We start from the raw sequence: 25,305 nt of genomic DNA, 5'->3' as shown, positions 1-25,305 counted from the left end.
ATGCACAATTCTCTGAAATAACTTGAAACTGACAAAAGTAATTGGCATCCACCATTGTTTATTTCATATTTAATAGATATCAGACTTTGCTTTTGATTTTTTATTCAACATAATATTGCAAATAAGAAAACAAATGAAAATGGCATGGACAAAAATGATGGGACTGCTAACCTAATATTTTGTTGCACAACCTTTAAAGGCAATCACTGCAATCAAACATTTTCTGTAGCTCTCAATGAGACTTCTGCACCTGTTAACAGGTAGTTTGGCCCACTCTTCCTGAGCAAACTGCTCCAGCTGTCTCAGGTTTGATGGGTGCCTTCTCCAGACTGCAAGTTTCAGCTCTTTCCATAGATGTTCGATAGGATTCAGATCAGGACTCATAGAAGGCCACTTCAGAATAGTCCAATGTTTTGTTCTTATCCATTCTTGGGTGCTTTTAGCTGTGTGTTTTGGGTCATTATCCTGTTGGAGGACCCATGACCTGTGACTGAGACAGAGCTTTCTGACACTGGGCAGTACGTTTCGCTCCAGAATGCCTTGATAGTCTTGAGATTTCATTGTGCCCTGCACAGATTCAAGGCACCCTGTGCCAGGCGCAGCAAAGCAGCCCCAAAACATAACCGAGCCTCCTCCATGTTTCACTGTAGGTATGGTGTTCTTTTCTTTGAAAGCTTCATTTTTTCGTCTGTGAACATAGAGCTGATGTGACTTGCCAAAAAGCTCCAGTTTTGACTCATCTGTCTAAAGGACATTCTCCCAGAAGGATTGTGGCTTGTCAATATGCATTTTAGCAAATTCCAGTCTGGCTTTTTTATGTTTTTCTTTCAAAAGTGGAATCCTCCTGGGTCTTCTTCCATGGAGCCCACTTTCGTTCAAAAAGCGACGGATGGTGCGATCAGAAACTGACGTACCTTCACCTTGGAGTTCAGCTTGTATCTCTTTGGCAGTTATCCTTGGTTCTTTTTCTATCATTCGCACTATCCTTCTGTTCAATCTGGGGTCGATTTTCCTCTTGCGGCCGCGCCCAGGGAGGTTGGCTACAGTTCCATGGACCTTAAACTTCTTAATACTATTTGCAACTGTTGTCACAGGAACATCAAGCTGCTTGGAGATGGTCTTGTAGCCTTTACCTTTACCATGCTTGTCTATTATTTTCTTTCTGATCTCCTCAGACAACTCTCTCCTTTGCTTTCTCTGGTCCATGTTCAGTGTGGTGCACACAATGATACCAAACAGCACAGTGACTACTTTTCTCCATTTAAATAGGCTGAATGACTGATTACAAGATTGGAGACATGTGTGATACTAATTAAAGAAACTAATTAGTTTGAAATATCACTATAATCCAATTATTTATTATCTTTTCTAAGGGGTACCAACAAATGTGTCCAGGCCATTTTAGAATATCTTTGTAGAATAAGCAATAATTAATCTCTTTTCACAGCTTCTTTGCTTTATTCTATGACATACCAAAGGCATGCAAGTATACATGATAAAATAGCTTTTAATTTCGTCACTTTTCAGGAGGAATGAAGCATTATTTCAATGAGCTGTAAGGGTACCAACAAATTTGAGCACGTCTGTATCTGAGCTAAGCCACTTCATGAGAGATTGTCCATTTGCCTGCTGTTCCAACACTTCCATAAAAAGCGAGGGCGTCTGCTAAGAAATAAATAATAATAAATGGCTGGGCACTTTTGATAACTTGGCGTTCTTTCACATTTCCAATGTGTTTTTGTTTCAGATTTTACATACACGCTATCTTTTCAGTAAGTGCAAGGAAAACAACTTAAACATTTGTCTTGCAATATGACTCTGTGAGAAAGTGATTGTCCCAACTTGTGACGCAGAGGTTAATATTTTTTCTATTTTCTATTCCATTTTTTCCGATACATTAAGCACCTTATAGAAGAGTTTTAAACTCAACTGTAATCCTTTCATAAAATAACTATACTAACAAAGGAGCACGACATGAGCACGACAGTCATGCATTCTAAAAGACCTGGGGGAGAATTGAATTATGACATCAGCTCACTTAACATAAGAAAGTTTACAAAACGAGAGGAGGCCATTCAGCCGATCTTGCTCGTTTGGTTGTTAGTAGCTTATTGATCCCAGAATCTCATCAAGCAGCTTCTTGAAGAATCCCAGGGTGTCAGCTTCAACAATATTACTGGGGGGTTGGTTCCAGACCCTCACAATTCTCTGTGTAAAGAAGTGCCTCCTATTTTCTGTTCTGAATGCCCTTTATCCAATCTCCATTTGTGACCCCTGGTCCTTGTTTCTTTTTTCAGGTCGAAAAAGTCCCCTGGGTCGACATTGTCAATACCTTTTGGAATTTTGAATGCTTGAATCAGATCACCGCGTAGTCGTCTTTGTTCTTTGAGCCTGTCTGCATACGAGATGCTTTTTAAACCTGGGATAATTCTGGTCACTCTTCTTTGCACTCTTTCTAGAGCAGCAATATCCTTTTTGTAACGAGGTGACCAGAACTGAACACAATATTCTAGATGAGGTCTTACAAATGCATTGTAAAGTTTTAACACTACTTCCCTTGATTTAAATTCAACACTTCTCACTATATATCTGAGCATCTTGTTGGCCTTTTTTTATAGCTTCTCCACATTGTCTAGATGAAGACAATGTGTTTATAAAAGCATAAAGATATAAAAGCAGCATTTACACAGGCTTACCTGATCATGGCATATGATATTTATAATGCAAATTTGTATTGCCTGTGTGTAGTACCTTACACTTTTCTCTATTAAATGTAATTTGCCATGTGTCTGCCCAGTTCTGAATGCTGCTTCTGCAACACTTGTTTTAACACTAAATACAGGGATGGAAATTGGACTCCCGATGCATAGTAGTTTGATCCCTACCTGGTTTTACTAGTATTTAAATAAGACACACCTGAGCGTGCTACCTATACACTGTGGCTAATGAAGATTGTAGTAAAACCTGGAATGGGTGAAACTGCTCTGCAATAGGGGTCTTATTTCCATCCCTGAAAGTACAGGGAAGCAATATTCAAATCAGCATAACCAACGATAAACTTTTGCAGATTTACTTGAGTTGAAACAAAATCTAATGATTTTTAGACAGATTTGCTCACGCATTTAAGACTTTCTATGGTCTAGCCTTCATAAAAAAAAAAAAATGCCTTTGATGTTAAATCCCAAAGTCTCCGTTGAAACTACAAGTTATAACTAGTTTATGAACTGGCTCAAAAGAAAAGAAAAGGATTCCATTTCAAATGAATGGGATGATGCAAGTAACCCTATGGGTTCAAGAAACATGCTTGCTGGTTCCTGGCATGCAAGCCAAACAATACCTTGGCACCAAATGTAAGGTTGGTGATATCCGCTTCACAGGAGCTTCCTGTAAAATGTTTAGTAAAACAAAAACACCATTTGTTTAAAGTTTTGCATGTGACACAGTAGTATTTTAAAGAGTGGCAAGACGTTTGAATGCCTTTATAGGAAAATGCTCCTAATGACAGGTGTCTCCAATCACAGACCTGTAAGGCCATTCCACTTCAGGTTTAGCAGGCAACATGGAATAGTTAACTGCTTTAGGGTGTGGAGGTATATTTAAAATCAACTTAGAACAAGTTTGGAACAAAAAACAGGCTAGACGGGCCAACTTCAGCCACCCCTGCCTAAAGCAATATAAAAAACCTGTGTGGTTTACTTTCTAATGAAGAAGGGAACAATAAAAAAAAGAATGCAGCAACAGGAGGCAGGGGTTTTAGAAAACAAATTGTGTGGGCTGTAAATCGAATAGACAAATTAAGCCAAAAACTAGAAGATGGAAACACCAGAGGTACTTTAAAAGTAATTGGATCCAACACTGTTAAATACAGGCCCCATCCTGAGCCAAAGTAATAGAATAATTTATAGTGCCTTTGTTTGACCTGTCCCAGAATATGGATGTTTAAATCTGTCTTTATTCCCTTGAAAACAAACTTTGGAAGTCAGAAACAGCAGAGGTAATAATTCAGTGCTATCTGATTTGTACAGAAACTGGTTGATGCAGAGAGTGCTGATTGAACAGCCTCCTGCTACCATGAGCACTTGTATGGGAGTGGGCGGGGAGCTACAGCAATGCAGGCAGCACCAGAGCATTACAGATGTGCTATGCTTTGTTTGTACATGGATAAAGAGCTTGATAAAATTGTGTTCAACTGGTGCACACTGGGTTTGCATGGGCATTATTGCTGGCATCTGATCTGTTTTTGAACAAGGTATTGTTAAAAAGCAGGACTGGATGTGGGGCAGGTATCATGAGTTGTGAGTGACTGTGGTACATGACCTCAAGTAGGGTTTCCCAATCCTGGTCCAGGGGACCCACTGTGTCTTCTGGTTTTTATTCCAACCAAGTTCTCAATTACTTAATTAAACCTTAATTGAATTAATAACGTGTTTAATTGGACCTTTTAATTGTTCTCAGTTCCTAAAAATGTTGAAGATTTCAAGTGATTTATAAAATGGAAAAGTTAACATGAAATCTTCAACTGTTTAAAAAATGAAAACAAATAAAAAGCTTTAATCAAGCTAATGGCTAGTACCATTAAGGCTTATATTAAAAGTAGTACAATTGATAACCAGCGGCCGGTTTTTCAAAACGTAATCTGGATCAAGTGATCCGGATTTTGTAATCCTAGATTTTGTGACCGAGATTCCTTTAAAAACAAAACGAATCTCGTAAGCGTAATTATTTGTAATGTGGATACAATCAAGCAGTGACATTTTCCTAAAAAAAACCAAAAACAAAAAAACACACAGATCAAAACGATCCAGATAAAAATAAATCTGGAACACAAAATATTGGAAAACAAAATCCGGATCACGGTTATCCAGAAGAAAGGTTTGTCCCCACGACTAGGATCGGGAAACACCGATTTAAAGCATGCCAGCTACTACTTGCTGTCTACCAAATAAATTTGTGAATAATGGATAGATATACAAGGTTACTGTATTATTAACCCTCTAATTACTAGTCAAATATATTGAAGGTCAGATTGGTCATGCATAACTTGTTCATAATTGTTAAGGTTTTGTACTGTTGTCTTTGTGCGTGTTGCTATTAAACAAACAAGTGCAATTTCCAATACCTAGGATCCTACTTTTTAGTTCACTGTACAGGACACTGTTACACTGGCAGAGGGAGGATGAGCCAGTACAATGTAGGGTTACAGAAACCAGACAGGAGAAATTGAAGTTATTTACGGCGTTTTGCTATTACTGTGTAAGACTTTTCAGTTCAGCTGATAGATTCTAGCGTTTTGGCACCTACTTTTACATTTCAGCCTAGTTATATACACCAATGTCAAACCTTACTCGGGATGCTCATGGTACGGGTTATGTGAATACGGACAACATGGCGAATATACATTCACAGAATAGACTGCTGGTCTAGTTTCTGTATTTGTGGTCTGTGTTGAAATATTTCACAGGAAAATAAAACCGTGCATTAAAATAATGTTCACATTCTGTATCTTTGGTATTTTCCACATTTCAAGTATAAATGGGATGATGAAATAACGTCAAATTAAATCACTTCCTGCTACCAGACCCACGTGTACTTGTTGTATGATGAAACACTGCAGAAAGAATAGCTATGAGAACGTCCTAATTTTTATCGTATAGTAAAAACGCACCATGTGCACAGAACAGTGCTTGTGACATAGATAATAAATGTGTTGCTTCTTTGTTGGACCATTTAACTAAATAAAAGTAAGCTAATGACCAGAAATGTAATGTCATCAACATAATAAAACCACTTATTTACTGTGCATCCTTGTCTCAACAATTCCAAGGTGACCCGTAAAACACCTGACTTGAGAAGGCATTGGCTTTAAGACAAAGGCAGTACTTACATATACAGAGACAAGCCACGAGTTTGGCTCCAGAATCTGGTACCGGACAGTCCGGGAAGATGGGTTTGAGGAGGTAGGTGGCAAACACGAAAGCCACGATGTACTGCGAAGAGGGGCGGATAATGAGCAGCTCGATCCACAGCTTTAGGAAAGCTGGCAAGGACCCGTAGACCTCCAGAATGTAAGCATAATCACCGCCGGATTTAGAGATGGTTGTTCCTAGTTCAGCATAGCACAACGCACCGATAGTGGAAAAGACTCCACAGACAGCCCAGATGATAAGAGCTAACCCTACAGAGCCGGCTTCCTTGATCACCCCCGTAGGGGTTACGAAGATCCCAGAACCGATGATGGTACCGACAATTATGGCAACGCCATTGACAAGTGTTATGGTTCTTTTTAGGGCGACTCCATCTCCCTCGCTGGTAGCTTTGTCTGGGCTTCCCGTGTCCCCGCTTTTGCCGCCGACAGAACCCTGCATCTTTTCAATTGCCTGGCTATCCTCTGCCCGGTCCACAGACGAATTCGAATTTCGTTTTTTTAAATTGGACATTGCTTACGCTGATGATATACGGAATGTTCGATTATTATTATTTTAAAATCAAGCGTCTCCGAACAGAAAGATGGGGTGCTCAACTCTAAACACACAACACTCTGTATTGAACGCAGACCGCTAAACTGTTTAGGTACGATTATCTGTTACGCTTTATCAGTTTAGGTTAAGCATCATTGTTTCCTCCTCCTTTTTATGCTAGTAGCGTCACTACAACACCCCAAACATGATTCACAGGCGCGCTTTTTAACCTGTTGAGGGCCAATGACATCTTACTACCATCTTACTACCAGGGTCTGTATCAACATTGCATGTGGCATGCCGTTCAGACAGTCATTGCGTTGCCTAGAAACAGTTACTTTGACGCTGTAAAATATATTCAGTCATCAGTCTACACTAAAGAGTTCATATATATTGTAAAGATGAAACGAAGATTATAGGCCAAAAACGAGCCCGACAAACAATGGAGTGGAAATGGACGTTGCGCCATCTGGTGTCCAAGACCAAGTTGCTTGGGAATTTCAATGTTGAAAATATCAGCTTTTTAGGAGCGATTGGAGATTTTATTTAAACCCTACTACTGTACTGCAAGTTTTGACGTTATTGTGTGTTCTTGGGTCACAGAGTGACAGGAGTTTGGCCCACTGCTAAAACTAGAGGAACGTAAAGAAACTGGACAGCCATCCAGACATTACAATCGTTCAAGTTTACACACATTGTACTGTTTGCTACATTCTGGCCCTTCCGTGCAGTCTACATCTTTGGAAAGCTGAACGTAAATGCTTGTGCATCATTTTCCCTTTTACACACACACACACACACCTATCTATTGACGTGAAATTTAAAAAATGTATGAATGTGTGTGTGTCTATATATATATATATATATATATATATATATATATATATATATATAGACACACACACACACACACACACACACACACACACACACGTAACTTATTTGACTATATGATTCTTTTGGATTTTTTAAAAAAATGTAAGCTATGATAAAATAAATCATGCATTCATCCCTTTACAAAGCTCAGCCTTAAGAATATCCAGAATGTATATTAATTGGGTCAGCTCAGTTCATGCATGCTTTCCTTACTGTTTTTTTTTTTTTTCTGAAGTACTGCACTTTTATACATACGGTCTGTAAATACTGTATGTATAAAACTTGAGCTTATGGTGCCCCCTTGTGGTGCAACCTGCACTCATCTTTTCAAAAAGATGACCAAGTGCATTCATCTTTTCAAAAAGATGACAAAGATGACCAAGTGCCTTCACCCCACATTGCAACACATATTTATTTTCACAGTGTACATAACAGCTCTCTGATTTTATTGCCAGGAGTTGCCACGTCTTTCAAGCAACATTTCAGGGTAGTGCAACGGGCCGCGTTGCGAGGTGCACTGTCGTTACAGATTCTAACCCCGTCATTGAGAGGAGGTTAAAAGCTCCAAAGCCACACCTGCAAGCTCTGCTCTTTTGCATAGTGGTGAAGACACTCACTTGCAGTGTGCGTGGTCTCCGATTCACATCCATACTCTGTCCCTGTTACAGTACAGTTCCTGGCAACACATGCAAAACTACATTCCAATACCAAATAAGATGCATATTTTCCTGTTTGAGAAAATATTGACAAAAGAACAAAAAAAGACAACTGATTAAATCTAGCCCATGTTTATTTATACATGCTCCCCCTCCCCCCAAAGAAAAAATATAAAACTTCAATAAAAGTATCCAGCGACAAATGTCATTGTGGTTTGAACATTTTTTGGGAGATCCAAGCATGTTTCAGGAATATTACCTATTGCAGATTTCAAATCATATTAAATGTACCTTTAGCCTTTTTATTGGGAAAACTCCTTCGAGGATCCACCAGCACCAGATGCTGGGATTACCAGAACCATGTTTATCATCCTCTTGTTTACATGTTTGAAAGTCAGGGAATGCCGAGCTACAATGATTTATAAAGCCCTTTACAAGCTGGTAAATGTGCTAACCCATCTCCCAAACCCAAGTAACATTTAAAGTGAATACAAAAAATAATTCAAACTTGAAAATACTTAAGTAAAAAAGTCAAAGACAACAGATAACAAAGCAAGTGAGAAGTTTCTAAAGTTGCATTTTCAGCCCATCTGGTTTACATTTTTACACATGGTTATCATACAATTACATAAAATGAGTTGGTACCATGCTTTACAAAAACAAACATATCCCTTTCAGGACTGCCTGAAACCTAGACATCTCCATCACATATGATCTTGATGCAGTAACAGTAGTATTATGCATTAAGAACAAACCAACTGCTATGGGCAGTCGGGTGGAATAGTGGTTAGGGCTCTGGACTCTTGACCAGAGGGTCATGGGTTCAATCTCTGGTGGGAACACTGCTGCTGTACCCTTGAGCAAGGTACTTTACCTAGGTTGCTCCAGTATATAAAAAAAATAACTGTATTAATGGGTAATTGTATGTAAAAATCATGTGATATCTTGTAACAATTGTAAGTCGCCCTGGATAAGGGTGTCAGCTAAGTAATAAATAATAATAAACAACAGAAACAGTTTTTTAAACCAAAACTGTTCAGATCAGATGAATATAGTTTTCTGCCTTTAAAAAGTTATCTTTAGTCACTGAAAAAGGGATATGACCGCTTCAAGGCATTTAGTGTGGTTTTCCAAAATAATTTTAAACCTGATCTCATTAAAAGCACATCAGGCCTGGTTTTCAAAACTTTTATCAGTGGGTTTTATCTAAAAAGTATGAACAGCCTTTAATGTTCCATTGTGTTTAGTGAATGTAAATCTAAAAACAAAAATATGCTTAGCTTATTTAGTTCCAGCTTTAAATAGTTCTACCATTGTCACATTTCCTCAACAGGAGTTACCAAGCTTTGGGGGGAAACATATATTTAATGGCCCTTAGTGTGAAATTTTCCCCTTTTGAAAAAAGTTTTAAAAAATTGTAAACGCAGTCCAGTGGTCCCTGTTGTTGAAGCCTTTCTACTCCTGCAAGCGGTTTTTTGTGACAGAAATAAAAGGTTACAAATCTAATCAGAAACAGTAAGGCAGCTTTGTGAAATAGGTGCCTGTAAAAGGGTTGCATTTTGACTAATAATGTGGACATGCTGCAATGATCTGTGCAATGAAAAATTGTATTTCCCCCCAAACAATATGATGTAGTCCCACAGAAATGAAAAGGCTAGTAACTTTTGTATATTAAACCATCAACAGCAAAACATTACAAAAAAAATAATAAAGAAAACACAAACAAAAATAGTAAAACTTTCTGTATGAGAGCCTGAAAGCGCTCTACAAATAGACAGCTTACTATGATTGAATTGCACTATAAAAAGTATTCCAATGCAACAATAAAGACTTTCACTTTATAGTAGCTCTAATCCCCAGCACGGGTTGTAAAATTACCCTCTAGATAAAATTGAACACCTACCACATCCCAAAATAGCAAACCAAAATGTGCTTAAAACAGTTATGATTTTTTAGAAGAAAAAACAAAAAATATATATGTTAAAATGTCTAAAATTACAGTATATTTATTTACAGGTCTATGATTGAGGTACATTCCTAAAATGTACAATTACACAGACAAACCCTAAAGCTCAGAGAACATGTTTAAAGCTTTACACTTTAAGCACATGAGAGAGTGCTCGACAATCCAAGTACATAAGCCTATAATTGTAGGTTCCACGTGTAGCTGTATTATCTCCTCTCCTTTAATGTGCAATTCCTGTATTGTTACTTTATCAAGGTTTGGCATTATGGAAATCATTTAAAAGAGCATGTGTGCCCAAATGCTCCCCATGGACCTTGGCCATATCTCATTAAAACCGATTTAACAATGTGCCTTTGTATTTAATTGGATTACTTTCAATCAAAATGGCAATCTATCTAAAATTAATCCTGCGGAGACTAGAATCTAAAATACTTTGCAAACTCATATGGCTAGTTTCAGAGACCCCGATTAACACTAGTCTTGGACTAGCCAACTATTAATTTACCCAAGATATGGTAGACTTCTAATAATTTGATCTCGGGCTTGCAGTTTATCAGAGCGATGACCATTTACATTAGTTAACCTGCTTGCAACTGCCATCATAAGAAAGAATAATAGGTGCAATGTATCTAGCAGGATGGCAATATTCCCCCAGAACAGTCTACAGTCCACATTCCCTTCTTGTGAGCATTATTAAAATAAAGACAGACGTCTTCTGAAAACTTGAATATTCTGCCACTGTCAGAAGAAATGCTGTATTGTAATAGAAAGTTGTTATTAATTAAAGCTGGAGCCAACGGGTATCCATTGTACTTCAAAACAAGTCTCTTCAATGCTGCTGCTACGGACAAACTCAGTCTCCATTTGCCTAGACACCTCTCAAAAGTTGTCAGAAGGAATATGGCAACACATTAAAATATCCCATGCTTACCTTAAATTAAATGACCCCATAAAAGGCATGTTTTTTATGGGGTCAATTAGAAAAACAAAAACAAAAAACAAAATGCAGTGTGGACTGAAAGCTATAGTCAGTAAAAATTAAACGAACATAAGGCCTCCTGGCAAGAGAATTATCAGCTCTAGAATTCCTGGAACACTAAGTTGGCAATTTGAGGGGTAAGTTTGTGGATTTTATACTTTGTACAATCCTCCTTATTTGAAAATTTAGCCAGTTACTTTTTTTTGATAGATAAAAATATCCTAGAAAAAATGACATTTCCTTGCCACAGATTAAAAATACTTAAATCATGAATGAATGCATTAAATGTTCATTCAATTAAAAACTACTTGGGCATTATGTAACAGAAAATCTCTTCTTGACCTACTTTAAAGTAAGCAAGTTTACAGTATATCTAACAGGTTTGAGCTATGCTGTTGTTTTAAAACCTTACATCTCTGATGCTGGGGATTGTGATGCAAGTGCTTCCCTTTGTCATCAAAAAGCAGGGATCCAGCATTAAAACTCAGTTACTTGATCTCTCGGCACATGTGAAGTTCATAAGGCAGTTTTAATTCGTGGTTCTGGAATGACCCATAATAACCCAGAGGCTTGACAGCATTTTTGTGACACATTTTGTGGCACAAAACACCTTACAAATAGACAGTACAAATATTTAACTACACCTTTCTGGATACACCAAAAGACAGTGCTCATAATTTCTCATTTTTGCTATCTTGACAATGTTACATGGACTATTATATTGATCTAAATATCGGAGCTGTTTAAAAGTCTCCCAATGGATATTTGCCTAATTTGTAAGGCAAATGGTGAAGGTATTAAGGTTAAAGTTATTGATGGCCTAATTTAAATTGATCTAAAAAAAAAAAAAAAAAGTTAAAACTATGTCAATCAGACAAACATTTCAGTTAACCATTGAAGATACTGAAAATGTTTGTCTTTGTGACTTTGTTTAGGTTTAACTTCATTAAAAAAGGCTCCATGTTGAAGATTTTTATTAACCCAATGTTGCACTATTAAGAAGCAAAGAACTAAGTCTGTGCTGTAAGAGCTCAGTATTGGTGCATCTATGTTTCTTACATTTAAAAAGTGCCCTGTACGACCAGCGGATTGTAACAGTAAGGAATGCTTCAAAACTGAATTAATACTTGCAGGTTACAGAAAAAAAAAGAAAAAAAAAAATCAACTACATCTACTCATTATAATTTCTCAGCCGTAACCAAGAAGTTAACTGAATATTTCTGCTGTATTGCTTTACCCAGAATACAAATCAGGTTAAGTGTTAGGAGTTGCCAACTTAATATGTATGTAATCACTTACTCCATACGTTCTTGGTGACTACATAAATAGAACTCACCAACTTCAGTTACTGTATTATTTAACCACAGTGTATATACAATAATATATCTGTAAAGCTTTGATCAGTGTCCAGGAGAAATGATTACAACACCCTAACTGCAGAAAACATTGGATAGTATACTAGCTGATAAGATACATCTTTAGACTTAGGCAAAAAAAGGAAACTCCACTCCACCAAAATCTACATGAACTAAACCGATTTAAAAACCTAAATTTACCAATATGCAAAGTGCCAGCTATGTTCTTACATAATATTCTATTTGTGTGTGGGGAAAAAAACAAAACTTGATATCCCACAAAAAAAAAAAAAAGGCAGAAAAACCATTTCATCTTGATTGCATACGTCAGCGAATATTTAATTCACAAAATCTGAACCAACTACCGTTTCTCTTTGAAAAAAAATACAGTGACATATCAAGCTTCCACCACCTTAACTCTCCTGTGTTATCGGTCCTTAAAGGGTTAAAAAGAAAGAACAGAACAGAATTCCTCGGCCCAGCCGGAGCAGACCTAAAGAGACTCTGTGGTCACTGCTTGGTTTGGGGCTGGGGCTCCATGCTGCCCAGGAAGGGGGAGAAGGAGGAGCGTACAGTGCGGTTCATGAGCGGCTGTTGCAAGCGGAAGTTGTTCACCATGCTCTTCTGCTCTTCCTCGTCAGCAGATGTGAAGAGCAGGCTGCGGAATACAGCCAACTAGAGAGAAAAAAAATAAACTATTATATCAAGAGTTCAGGGCAATGTCATTTTATTCAGTAGATATTCTGGAATTTCTCAGCATACATTTTTCACACGTGCAGATTTTGACATCTTTATTACAGAATAATACGGGCCTGCATCGAAAGAAATAATGAATTGCACTGCAGGGTATTTTATTAATTAATTAATTAATTAATTAATTAATTAATTAATTAATTAAAATTATTTTCTTAAAACCAAGTCTAAATCGCAGTTCAGAGTATTAACAAATATGATTCTGCTGCAGATCACAGGCAGAGCAGATTCCACATTCAGAGCAGAGCATGAAGTATGTTCTATTCCACAGCAGAGGGCAGAGTGGAGCAAAAGGGAAAAGGAATCTCAACAGGGTGTTCCAAGGTCAGGCATCATAAACATAATTGTTAATATTGGTCGTCTATTTCAGGAGTGAAATGTCTATAGCAAAGAGGAACATTCCATCTCGGCATAATACAGGATACTGACTTTGATGCCGGATTTACGGGACATCTGTACATTAGAACTACAATTCTGCACCGCCCTTCTCTACCACTGAATCATTTTACTGTATTCACTGTTGGCCATCAGTACTGGGGTCTCATCTGTGGACAGATAAGAACATAAGAAAGTTTACAAACGAGAGGAGACCATTCAGCCCATCTTGCTCGTTTGGTTGTTAGTAGCTTATTGATCCCAGAATCTCATCAAGCAGCTTCTTGAAGGATCTCAGGGTGTCAGCTTCAACAACATTACTGGGGAGTTGGTTCCAGACCCTCACAATTCTCTGTGTAAAAAAGTGCCTCCTATTTTCTGTTCTGAATGCCCCTTTCCCCAATCTCCATTTGTGACCCCTGGTCCTTGTTTCTTTTTTCAGGTCAAAAAAGTCCCCTGGATCGACATTGTCTATACCTTTTAGGATTCTGAATGTTTGAATCAGATCGCCGCGTAGTCTTCTTTGTTCAAGACTGAATAGATTCAATTCTTTTAGCCTGTCTGCATACGACATGCCTTTTAAACCCGGGATAATTCTGGTTGCTCTTCTTTGCACTCTTTCTGGAGCAGCAATATCCTTTTTGTAACGAGGTGACCAGAACTGAACACAATATTCTAGGTGAGGTCTTACTAATGCATTATAAAGTTTTAACATTACTTCCCTTGATTTAAATTCAACACTTCTCACAATATATCCGAGCATCTTGTTGGCCTTTTTTATAGCTTCCCCACATTGTCTAGTTGAAGACAATGTGTTTATAAAAGCATAAAGATATAAAAGCAGCATTTACACAGGCTTACCTGATCATGGCCGACTTCTACTGGCCTCTTCTTGATGATCCAGGCGACAGACTCTGTCAAAGGCGGGGTGGTCAGCGAGCCGGAGTAAGTCCAGTAATCCAGACAAGTGGGCAGCAAACAGCTGGGGTTAAAGCTGGTAAACTCGACAACGCTATCCTGAAAGAGCAGTGTTTTTAGTTTGTCATACTTTGGAGCCCCTGATTAGCACACATCTTGGACTACCTTACCCAAGGTAATATTTGTAGCAGTGTTTGTTTACATTTCAAGAAATTAAAGACAATCTAAGATTAAACACATTTAAATTGATGACCACTCAGAATAACCCATAAGAGTTATAAATAAAGGACTTCATTAAGACTACAACACAGATGTGTATATGGAACAAATAAATGACCTGACACAGTATAGTTTGAACTGTAAACCATTAATATCCCAAAATATTAGGCAGTTCAAGATTAGTGCGGACTTGTTTTTACTGTGGCATACTGCAGGGTAATGTTTTGTAGTCTTTACATGGCCATCCCCAAGCATTATTGTCTTGGTAGTATGTACATTCATTCATTCATTCATTCATTCATTCATTCATTCATCCATCCATCCATCCATCCATCCTTGTCCTACCTTGTGTCTCACAGCAGGCAGGGCATCCACCAGCTTCTGCAGTCCTTCATGTCTTTTTCCAATCTGTGAGCACAGACAAACATGGATTTTAATTAACCACTGGATGACTAACACAGATGTATATACAACTGGATGCTTGTCTAGATGCGCCTGTCACAGTCAGATACTGTAATTCACTGTGTCCCCTCTCACAGGCAGTATCACTGAAGAACGAAAGTGCCATTTAACAAATACGATTAGCCTTTCCCAAGCTCCCTCAACAAAGATAAATCTACTGGAACATTCTATTAATTGCTTTATGTTCATAAAACTGTAAACAGTTGCCATCTGTTTTCAAAGTAAATTCAATATTACATCTTCTGAACAAGGAACATGTGAGCTTGCTTTTAAAATCAATTTTAAGGAAATGTAACTATTAATGTAGCAACCACAAGTGTTATGAAATCTAGAATAATAAAAACTTGAAACAGTTCAAATCAACTTACCTTTAAAAACACTGCTACCACTGCTAGCCCATCACCCTCCATTACAGCTTCTTCAAAGCTTTTGTATTTGCTTGAATTCCAGTGTACTAAATGGAGCTGAAATACAGAATATAAAGTCCAGTTTATATTATTATCTAGATAAGGTCATCGTTAGCCAATCAGTGTGCATAACGATGGACCAATAGGATGCTTTGTTGGACCACAGTTCAAAACCACATGGGTTATGTTAAACTCAAATCCGGAACAGCAACACAACTAGACAATGGACACCTGAAGCACATTCTGATGGAGATGTAGTCTACACCATTTATTAAAATATATTAGAGGCTCCCACTGCCTTTAGATTTATGGTGATATGCCGAGACGCCGCCACACACCTCAGCAGGGAAGAGTGTGCCGTCAATAGTGTGTTCGGAGCCCACAGCATTGCTCTCGCCCCAGTGGAAATGGAACTGGCACAGCCTGTACTGGTTCAGCAGAGGACCGCCACTCAAAGCTGAAATCAGAAGCAGACACATGTATTTACCAAATGCGATCATATCCCTGCTAACCCGTACAGGGTTTTGCTGCAATATCTCCTGCAAAGGTTTAAAAAGTAACAAAAAGAATAAACCAAAAGTACCATAAAAAAATCGTTATCAAAAACAGACAGATGGTTCCTGAGATAGTCTTCCATCAATAAACAGCTCAACCAATAAGGTTACAATGGAGTTTAAACCAGTCATGTAAGCTTATATAAACAGCAGATCAACTGTACATGCATTAAGAACTTGTTTACTGCACATAATCGTGGGATTCTAAAAGGCATGGTACATGGGTACTATTACACAAGTCATGCTATACAAAAGTATTATACAAGTACATGAAAGAGTGAAAGGAGAAATAAAGGAAGTTTGTGGGACACTGAAGCTTGAAACAAAATGCATTTAAAAAACGTGTCCAAAGCTTAAGACCGCAAACAATTCCAAGGTAAGTCGGATTTTCAGATCTAGAATTGCACAAGAGTTGTATTTGTCCTCAGATACTACGTTCAGGTTGAAAAAGACAGCAAATTGAAATACCTAGATTGTCAAGATATATGAATATATTGGTGGTGGATTTGCTTCAAAAGTAGATTTATATACTTGCATATTTTTTATTTATTTTTTGTTTCCAAACTAAGCAGGTCATATACCTGCCCTAACGCCTACTAAATAATTAGAATTTTTGCAGTTTACAGCCGAAAGGACAATAGGAAGTGTACAGTACACATTACACAAACATTCTTCTGGCTAAACACAGAAATTACAACATTTCAACTTTGGATTTAAAACAGTCCAGTTATCTTGCGAAATGTTCTCAGTAACAAAGACCAAAGGAAATGTGTTGAAAAGCAGGTTTTAACAGTGTGGTGGTGGTGGTGGTGGGTGGGGGGGGGGGGGGGGGTTGGGTAGTTTGTTTGTTTCCCCAACTAAAACAAACTAAATTTGCCCAAGGTTTCTAATAAAAACTGCACATAAGAGTAAACCATGGGAGAATGTAGTAAAGAGATTCCAAGACATGAAACATTTGCGCTACACTGCAGCTTTAAATCAACACATTTTAAAACTGGACATTTCATTGATAGCTGCAGGGTGCAAACAATTGCAAGATAAGCCGGCTTTTGAAACCTTAATTGCACAAGTTCTATTTGTCCTCAGGATTGTTGGCAAGACGCAGAGCTCAGATACCTACATTGATATTTGCAAGACATACTTTTAATCAAAGAAATGAAAGAGATTACATTTCCAAGACCCTGCTTAGCACATTTTAATAGACTTCACAGCACCCTAAGAAAGTCTAGAAAAAGCAGGTTTTTATAGAGCTTAGCAGACTTCTTGCATGGGCAGCATGGAAATGTACAGCAGTCAACAAAATCGTGTGGCTTCCAAAAACTAGTCATCAGAACAGCCGGTTTAAAAGGAAACAGTGCAGTCACAGGCAGGCCAGTAAACTACCAGAGCATTGCAGGTTACACCCCCTACACCAATTAAATAGTTGCTAAGTATTTAGTACTCTACTACAGCCCACAGCAAAGTTTATGACTATGACCCTTCGTCCTTGATTTACTGCATGGACTCCCAAAAACAACATTACAATTGTAATTTGAGGTGTTGTGCTATTTTCAGGGATGTCCCTACCCACCATCCACTTCCATTTCAAAATGGGATATTATGCAAGGGTTATGATTTTGCAAAAAGACAAGAAATACAAATGCTGGGTATTTGTACGGATATGAGGAACAGCAAATTAACAGCTTGCACAATCTGGCTTATAGAACATATGTTATTAAAAAAAAAAGAATAAAGTACCTGTACTTTTGAGAGGACAACTATAAGCCCCACAGATAAAGTTACCTTTGTGTCAACCAAGAGCACATTCCAGATTCTAAGAATTTCACCTTGTAATTAGAATAATGTTCTTTGCATGTACAGTAGTGGTGTTAATACAAATAACAAAAAAGATAAAGGAGTCCTTTTAAAATTCTGATTACGGGGCATTATCTCAGAAATGCCTTTCTTTTGCAGAATGTTTTTTTTTCCTTTTTATAGTTCATCCTAGATAAACTGTGCCAAGGGGAACAGAAAAGTGGCGTGACTAAGATATACCACATCAGATAGAGCACACTGAAAGACCCTTTATTTGACTCCTGCTTTCAGCTGGGGAGTACCACAGGCTTGTGGGAATCTGGCAGACAGGCAGATACAGCCCATTATTGTCAAAGTGCTGGAAAAGCACCAACTCAGCAGAAACAGACTAACAATAAAACATGAACCTATTCAAAAAACAGCTGCAAGGCAACAATGAAACCTGATCAGTGAGGAAATACATTAGAACTATCTGTTGCTTACTGTGTTACAATTATAAAACAATGCAGCAACAGCAATTCAGTGGTTATACTTTTAACCCTTTTTATGTTTCACTTTCAAAATTTGACAACTTTTACACCTACAACCAAGCAACCCTTTACAGTTTCAACCATCTGCACCACTTGTAAGAGAAACTTAAACTACATATATTTTAGACTAATTGTAACTAAACCTATGTTTTTTTGGTATAATATTAGTTTTGGGAATTCTGCATGTTGGGGACACAAAAATGAGACAAATTCAGATTTAAAAATAGATTTAACAAAAAATGTGTGTACAGAATGTTGTACATCAGGACATCACATGAAAAATATTAAAATCGAAGACTTAAAGAAGTTCAGCCTTACAAGAAAGGAAATAACGGCTCATTAAAAGCCTTATGTGTGGAAACATTTAAAGCAGCATTCTCTGCTTATTCAAAAAGAAAACTCTAGGGATACTCATTCTCTCATTTCAGCTGCTGTGCATTGGAGGTTTTTCAAAGTAGACAAAGTAGTTTTGTAAATTTCTGAAGGAAAGTATTTTTCAAAATACTCAATTCTCTTTGAACTTAACTGCAGCTGGAGTGAACACCTGTGGGTGGAATGGTTCTATTAAATTAAGTTATCCTGCTTCCTCCACACATCAGGAGTGGCAGGAGATGCTCTCTCCTCTGGAATCAGTAATTGCCCTCTGGATCAGGAGATCATCAGCATCAGAATCATTAGAGTTAAAGTTATCTAAAACATTACTAATTGTCATTCATCTGCCATAGAAAGCTCTATACTAGAAGGTCCTGAAACAAAAAATAAAGAAATAAAATGTTTTAATCTATGTAGGCTATGGTACTATTATGAAATACTACCATACATTTTTATGTGAAAAAATAATTTATATTAAATAACACAAATAATTAGAAAACAAGTATAGAAATGACTTCAAATCAACCTCAAACCTATTTAAACTTCATTAAATAAAACTAAATGCGCTCTAACGTAATAAAAGATTAAACGAGTCTATTGACCAGTCCTGGTTACAAGCCCTTTTCTTTAACCACTGGACCTCACAGCCTCCTAATGCACCAAAAAGGAGGCACCGCTTACTTGATTTGTCTGTGGAGTCATCAAACTCCACCAGGAAGGAGTAACCATTGTTCCAGATCTGTGTGCAGGTGTTGGGGTCATAGCGGATCTTCAGTGGCTTGAGGTGGGGGTCATGCAGGCTATCCCGCAGGGTGATGTTGATGGGAGACTGACGCCTTCCACCAGGAATTGAGAGTGGGGACTGCCACATAGGGTGCACTGCAACACACAAACAAAAAAACACATTAATGATTGGGAATATGACCCCTTATGTCCAGCTGACTGCACGCCAATTGAAGCTGATTTGGCTAGCGGTAGTATCAGAAAGAGAAGTTAACTTCCTCAGCTAAGAACCTTGGAGTCACCCTGGACCCCTGCCTCTCTTATTCCCAGCACATCTCCACTCTGGCACGCACTTGCCGATTCTTCCTGAGCAACATCCGAAGAATCCGACCCTTCCTCACCAACTATGCTACCCAGCTCCTGGTCCAGGCCCTGGTACTCTCCCGCCTAGACTACTGCAACTCCCTCCTGGCTGGCCTCCCTGCGTCCGCCACCCGTCCGCTCCAGCTCATCCAGAACTCTGCTGCCCGCCTAGTGTTCTCTCTGCCTCGCTTCGCCCACGCTACTCCACTACTCCGCTCGCTCCACTGGCTCCCGATCACCGCTCGCATCCAGTTCAAGACTCTTGTACTAGCCTACAGATGCCTTGACCAGTCTGCACCCAGCTACCTCCAGACCCTCATCTCTCCCTACACCCCCACTCGACCTCTCCGCTCCGCCTGCACTAGAAGACTAGCTCTACCACCGCTACGCTCCCCTGCCTCCAAAGCCCGCTCCTTCTCCACCCTTGCTCCGCAGTGGTGGAATGACCTTCCTACAGATGTCAGGACTGCCCAGTCCCTGACCACATTCCGGCGCCTCCTTAAGACTCACCTCTTCAAAGAGCACCTGTAGAACTCCTCTGTTTGTATCCTGGGACACTATCACCCTTCATGTAAATGTGCTTTATTTTGCTCTTATCAGCCCCTATTTTACTGCATTTAATCCTGTACTTCAGAATACTGTAATCTGCCAAGTTTTTAACCTGTAGTACTTTGTATTTAATCACATCCTGATGTAACTATCACTATTTAATCATATCCTGATGTAACTATCACTATTACCTGCTGTATTATTGAATTGTGGTTTGTCAAACTTGTACTTTACTTGTTTTATTGTATTTCTTGCTCTTATTGTATTACTTGTATTGTAACGCTTGAAATGTTTTTGCTTACGATTGTAAGTCGCCCTGGATAAGGGCGTCTGCTAAGAAATAAATAATAATAATAATAATAATTAAAAACTACACAGAACTGGTTACATTTTACTTCCAAAACCTAGTTATTTCTTGCTAGTTTCATACTGGTACACTTTTTTATTACTGTTACAAATCTACCTTTGCACTTGCTTCAAAATATGATCAAACATGTCCAAAGAAGGCATTCTACTATAGACAGGGAAACAGCATATAAAGGATATAGATGTAGGTGAAAAATTACAGACTGAACTAGGCCTGTGTAATTGTTGAAATGTTATCAACACATTACTGCATCCGCGTATATAGGTCCGTTAACCTGCTCACATGAATCTGTTTTTATGACAGGAACACTGTAGGCAAGTAAAACTAACCCTTTACTGTAGGTCGTAGCAATCATTGTTATGGCACTAGTCCCATGACTGCACACTATTGTGAATTTTGAAAGACAAACTTAATTTAGGTTTGCATTGCATTACAAGGAGAGATTTTGAGGGTTATTTTTTTTTTTTTTTTTTGGTAAGACATTGCCGATTCTATCATTTGCTATTGCCCAACAGTACAGTGTGTGCCACTTTCATTTTCCAGACTTCGAAAAACACATGAATTTTTAATATGAAAAGAAAGGCACATTTCTTGTCTAGTGCTTCTCCTCCATCTTAATTTTTGCAAGCCAGTATTTCTCATCTCACTTGTTGTACACAGCCCAGTGTAACCTGACTCCTGCTCCCTGTACATTGCACCACCCGACTGACTTACTTACATACAGGTTAGTCTTTGTAGGATTCACAACATTAGCTGCATTTACAACACAGAACCCTGTCTGGAAACCACCATCTTTAAATGGATGCACTAAGGTCTCATTATCAAAGCCCAGCTGGGGCTACCAACTTTATTCAGTAGGTCACCCAGATACCGCTTTACAGTAAACAGACACACCTTGTGTCTACAAAAAGATTCCAAATGTTTAACTGACCAAAATTATCTCATAAAACTCGGTCCATTGTGTGGAATACCGATGTTCTGTGAAAAGATAAACAGAACATCCACTGCCTGTATACACATTCAAAAAACGGTTTTTAAAAACTTGAGACATGCCAATATAATTTTTGTTAGAGACTTAATCGGTAAACAATAAAAGTTAACAATTGTAAGATGTGTGATACATCTAAAAATGCATTGATTGAATCAATCCCACTGTTCCTTCAAAGTATCAGATTACATACACACTCAAGATAGATGCTGGTAGCATTGACAAAAGTATACAGTGTAACACGTTTGACAATATAACAGTAACAAACATCAACATGTAGCTCCCAACTCCATACAGAAAGATACAATGAAACGTAGAAAAACAAAATAAAGACGTATCTTAATGCACACAAATGTTGTCCCATAAACTGCTACTTGAGCCAATACTGGGTAGGTTTTCAATGCGTTTTGAAAAGGAAAACGTCTTACGTTGATGCCTGAGTTTGTAGGAACATCCAGCCAAACTACACTTCCTCACGGGCGTCCATCGATGAGCTGTTACGCTTCTCCTCAGGTGCATGGCTAAAGGAGCCAGAATCACCCTAAGAGTAACCATAGTTAAAAAAAAAACAAACGGTTCGTTCGTTTCTCTTTTGTGAAGTTGTGGTACAGTCACAGAACCAAGCGAAGACACTGGGCATAAATAACACCAGTCTTCAATCCCCACACCGATATATATGAGCTCGCAACATTACGAAAACAAACACCCAGCCAAGGACAGTTTCAGGATAACAAATGGCTGGTATCATCCAACCCCGAATCACCTATGACTCTGTTTTATTTTATTGGCTATCGGGGCCAAACTAGGCGGGCCTCTCGATGTGAACACCAACAGAATAAGTTGACGACTGGAGGCGTGCGAAGCCTGTGGGTGGGGGTCTGGTGAGGGATGTTTTTTTCGAAGAATGCGTCCATGATGTTGTCATTTTTGTTTTTAGTGTACACTTTGTACCTGCAGGTCTGTATCGTTTCACGTAATGTATGCATTTGACCGAAAATAACGTTTTTCGTCTTTAACAATTTAACACACCAAAAACGTGTAGTAGTATTGTGCTGCAACATATGACAACCAATCAGCTCTGTGCTTATAGGGGCGTTGTTTTAACCTGGCATGTTATTGATTAAGATGAACCGTATGAACGGAAAATTACTAGACTGTCGTTTTGAATACAAGTAACATGTGCTTTCGTATAGTAAGCTTTAAATCCGTTGTAATGGCCCCTTTCAGTTTTAAAAATATAAACGTATATCATTGTACATACTATAGCACATTTAAGAACGTTGTTGTTACCAAGTGCAGTATCTTTTTTTTTTTTTTTTTTATGTATTTACATTTTTGTTTTGTTTTCAAATATCTGAAATGTCTGTTTAGTTCACACATGACATAAGCTTAAATGCGCAAGAAGGCAGTGATTGTGCTCCAGGCAGATAAGACTGCGCAATGCCTAAACAACTTCCGCTAAAAAAGCAGGGAACCGCCCATTCAAATCTGGTACGTTATGCTGTTTTCGGTCTTTCATATATATTTTTTAAATTGAATTTATCATATTTTCCAGACTTTTACATAGTTGTGAATGTAATTTATTATATTTTTCCACCATTAAAAAATAGTATGGTCTTTTACATCTTTTGTTAAATGTATCATATTATCCAGTCTTTTACGTCATTATTAATGTATTAATGTATCATATTTTTCCTCCATTATGAAAATAGTATGCACATATTTATCATATGCAATACATTGGGTCTTGTACATTTTTTTTTACTTGTGCAACTTTGCGGTGGACTTCTCATTTTGTCTTGTTCGTCGTGAATTGTTTTTTTCTGTTTAGATAAATTGACTGTTTCCAATTTAAGTTTGCAAAAAAAATAATGTATAATTTATGGTAAGTGTACCTCTGTTTTTACAATCGGAAAACACCCATCAGATCGCAATTGATTGCACCTGTACCAAAATCTGACAGTATACCACTTTCAATGTGACAGCGTACAGCTTTCTGACATTACACAGGTCAAGTTTTGGTACACATACCACATTCTGATGATGTACCAATTTCTAACACTACACCGGTATACTGTTTGGAAATGATAACAAACTAGAAAGCCTACAAGGTGAAGCAGAATAGACAGAAGACACAGAAGGTTATCTTTATCTCATAATTCATATTTTTCAATAAAACTGAACACGATTGTTCCATTAAAGGTATCTGTCTTAGGTTAAAGAAAGCTCACGTTTTACTCTCAGGTTGTCTATTAGTGTTTCACTTCTTTGTTCATTTCACAACAGCAGTACGTGTGTTAAATAAGTGGGTGGCATAGAGCAAAATGTTATGCTCTGTAGCGCTGTGAGCTGATCAGGAGGAGCAGAATTGAGCATGCCAAACATATCAATCATTGGGGAAAGCTGGCTAAGCTGGAGGGGTGGGAACAATTTGGCTCTGCAGAGGAAGTGCAAGATTACTGCTGCAGCTGAAAGACAGGCATAGAGAGAACTTTCTCTAACCCAGCTTGGTGCCAGATGCCAAGTTAATCCAGGGTTAAAGTTATCAACCTATACCTCACCAGGATCAAGCAGCGGCTTGTCCCAGCGGATTACATGGCTTGATTGCAGCTAGACCACTGGAGTGAAGCTCAGTTACTGCACAGGAAGGGATTTTGTACCAGGAAGAAGGAGCACCTTTTACTTCTCTAGTGTTGTCTTTGAAATACTAAAATGTTCCATATTGAAGTATGAAATACTAGCAAATAACCATCTTCAACAAAAGAAAACAGGGACCAGTGATAATATTGCTAGTGCTTATAATATGTAAGAAAATAGATTTAAATTTATGGTTAGCACTCATTTATCAGTCCTAAACAACTTCTGCTAAGAAAGCAGGGAACCGCCCATTCAAATTTGGTACGTTATGCTGTTTTCGGTCTTTTATATATTTTTTAAATTGAATTTATCATATTTTCCAGGTTTTTACATAGTTGTTAATGTAATTTATGATATTTTTCCACCATTAATAAAATAGTATGGTCTTTTACATATTTTTAAAATTTAATTTATATCCTTTTATTACTTTATAATTTACATATGATATTCGGGACACAATAACAGCAAGGTTTGATGCTTAATGAGTTGTTTCCATCAGTGACTAAATTATATAAGATAATTAGTTGAATTAGAATACAATTCATATCAACATAAAAATACAAACATGAAAGCTGGTCCTTACTCAATAGTACATTCCGAGCTTAATACAGGTTTTATCGTGGTAATACAGTAATTTGATTATTGTGAAACAAATGATGAAAGGTGTACCCACATAATCAGTGTCAACATCTGATTTTAGCACGTAGACACAGTTAATAATTTAACTTACTGTTATTTTCGTTTCCGGTTTCAAATAAAACACAGTTACAGCACTCTAGACTTGCCAAGACAACTACAGTAAAAGGAGGCATGACCACTTTCTCAGCCAGTTGTTTTTTTACTGACCCCTCCTTCGACATAAAACTTTTTTCATTTAAGGTTTGCTTTGAACTGTCATTCAGCAGCTGGAAGAAATCACAAACACTACAAAGATACAGTACAATAACATGTTGGGGAGAGAACAGCACGTTATGTGATTGAGTTTTAAAATCCATGTCTGTTAA

The 25,305-nt window shown here is 37.9% G+C and overlaps 2 protein-coding genes across 2 annotated transcripts in view; both read right to left on the bottom strand.

The window, feature by feature from the left end:
• LOC117425642 (large neutral amino acids transporter small subunit 1-like) overlaps window positions 1-6,776 on the bottom strand; it is a 41,014-nt gene extending 34,238 nt beyond the window's left edge. The window contains exon 1 of the mRNA XM_034042755.3: window positions 5,885-6,776. Within this exon, the coding sequence (XP_033898646.2) occupies window positions 5,885-6,437 (553 nt within the window). The 5' untranslated portion in view covers window positions 6,438-6,776. The remainder of the gene's footprint in view (window positions 1-5,884) is intronic.
• A 1,330-nt stretch (window positions 6,777-8,106) lies between these two features.
• ca5a (carbonic anhydrase Va) lies at window positions 8,107-22,422 on the bottom strand. The gene is made up of 7 exons (XM_034042756.3): window positions 22,093-22,422; window positions 19,356-19,553; window positions 15,763-15,881; window positions 15,386-15,481; window positions 14,901-14,963; window positions 14,280-14,435; window positions 8,107-12,965 (listed from the first exon to the last, which is right to left on the bottom strand). Exons 1-7 carry the CDS (start codon window positions 22,217-22,219, stop codon window positions 12,801-12,803), a joined length of 924 nt encoding a protein of 307 aa, XP_033898647.3. The 5' UTR covers window positions 22,220-22,422; the 3' UTR covers window positions 8,107-12,800.
• Window positions 22,423-25,305: the final 2,883 nt, after the last annotated feature.

The sequence above is a fragment of the Acipenser ruthenus genome, chromosome 20 (genome assembly GCF_902713425.1).
Source record: "Acipenser ruthenus chromosome 20, fAciRut3.2 maternal haplotype, whole genome shotgun sequence".
Lineage (NCBI taxonomy): Eukaryota > Metazoa > Chordata > Actinopteri > Acipenseriformes > Acipenseridae > Acipenser > Acipenser ruthenus.
This window is presented reverse-complemented; position numbering and strand designations above follow the sequence as displayed.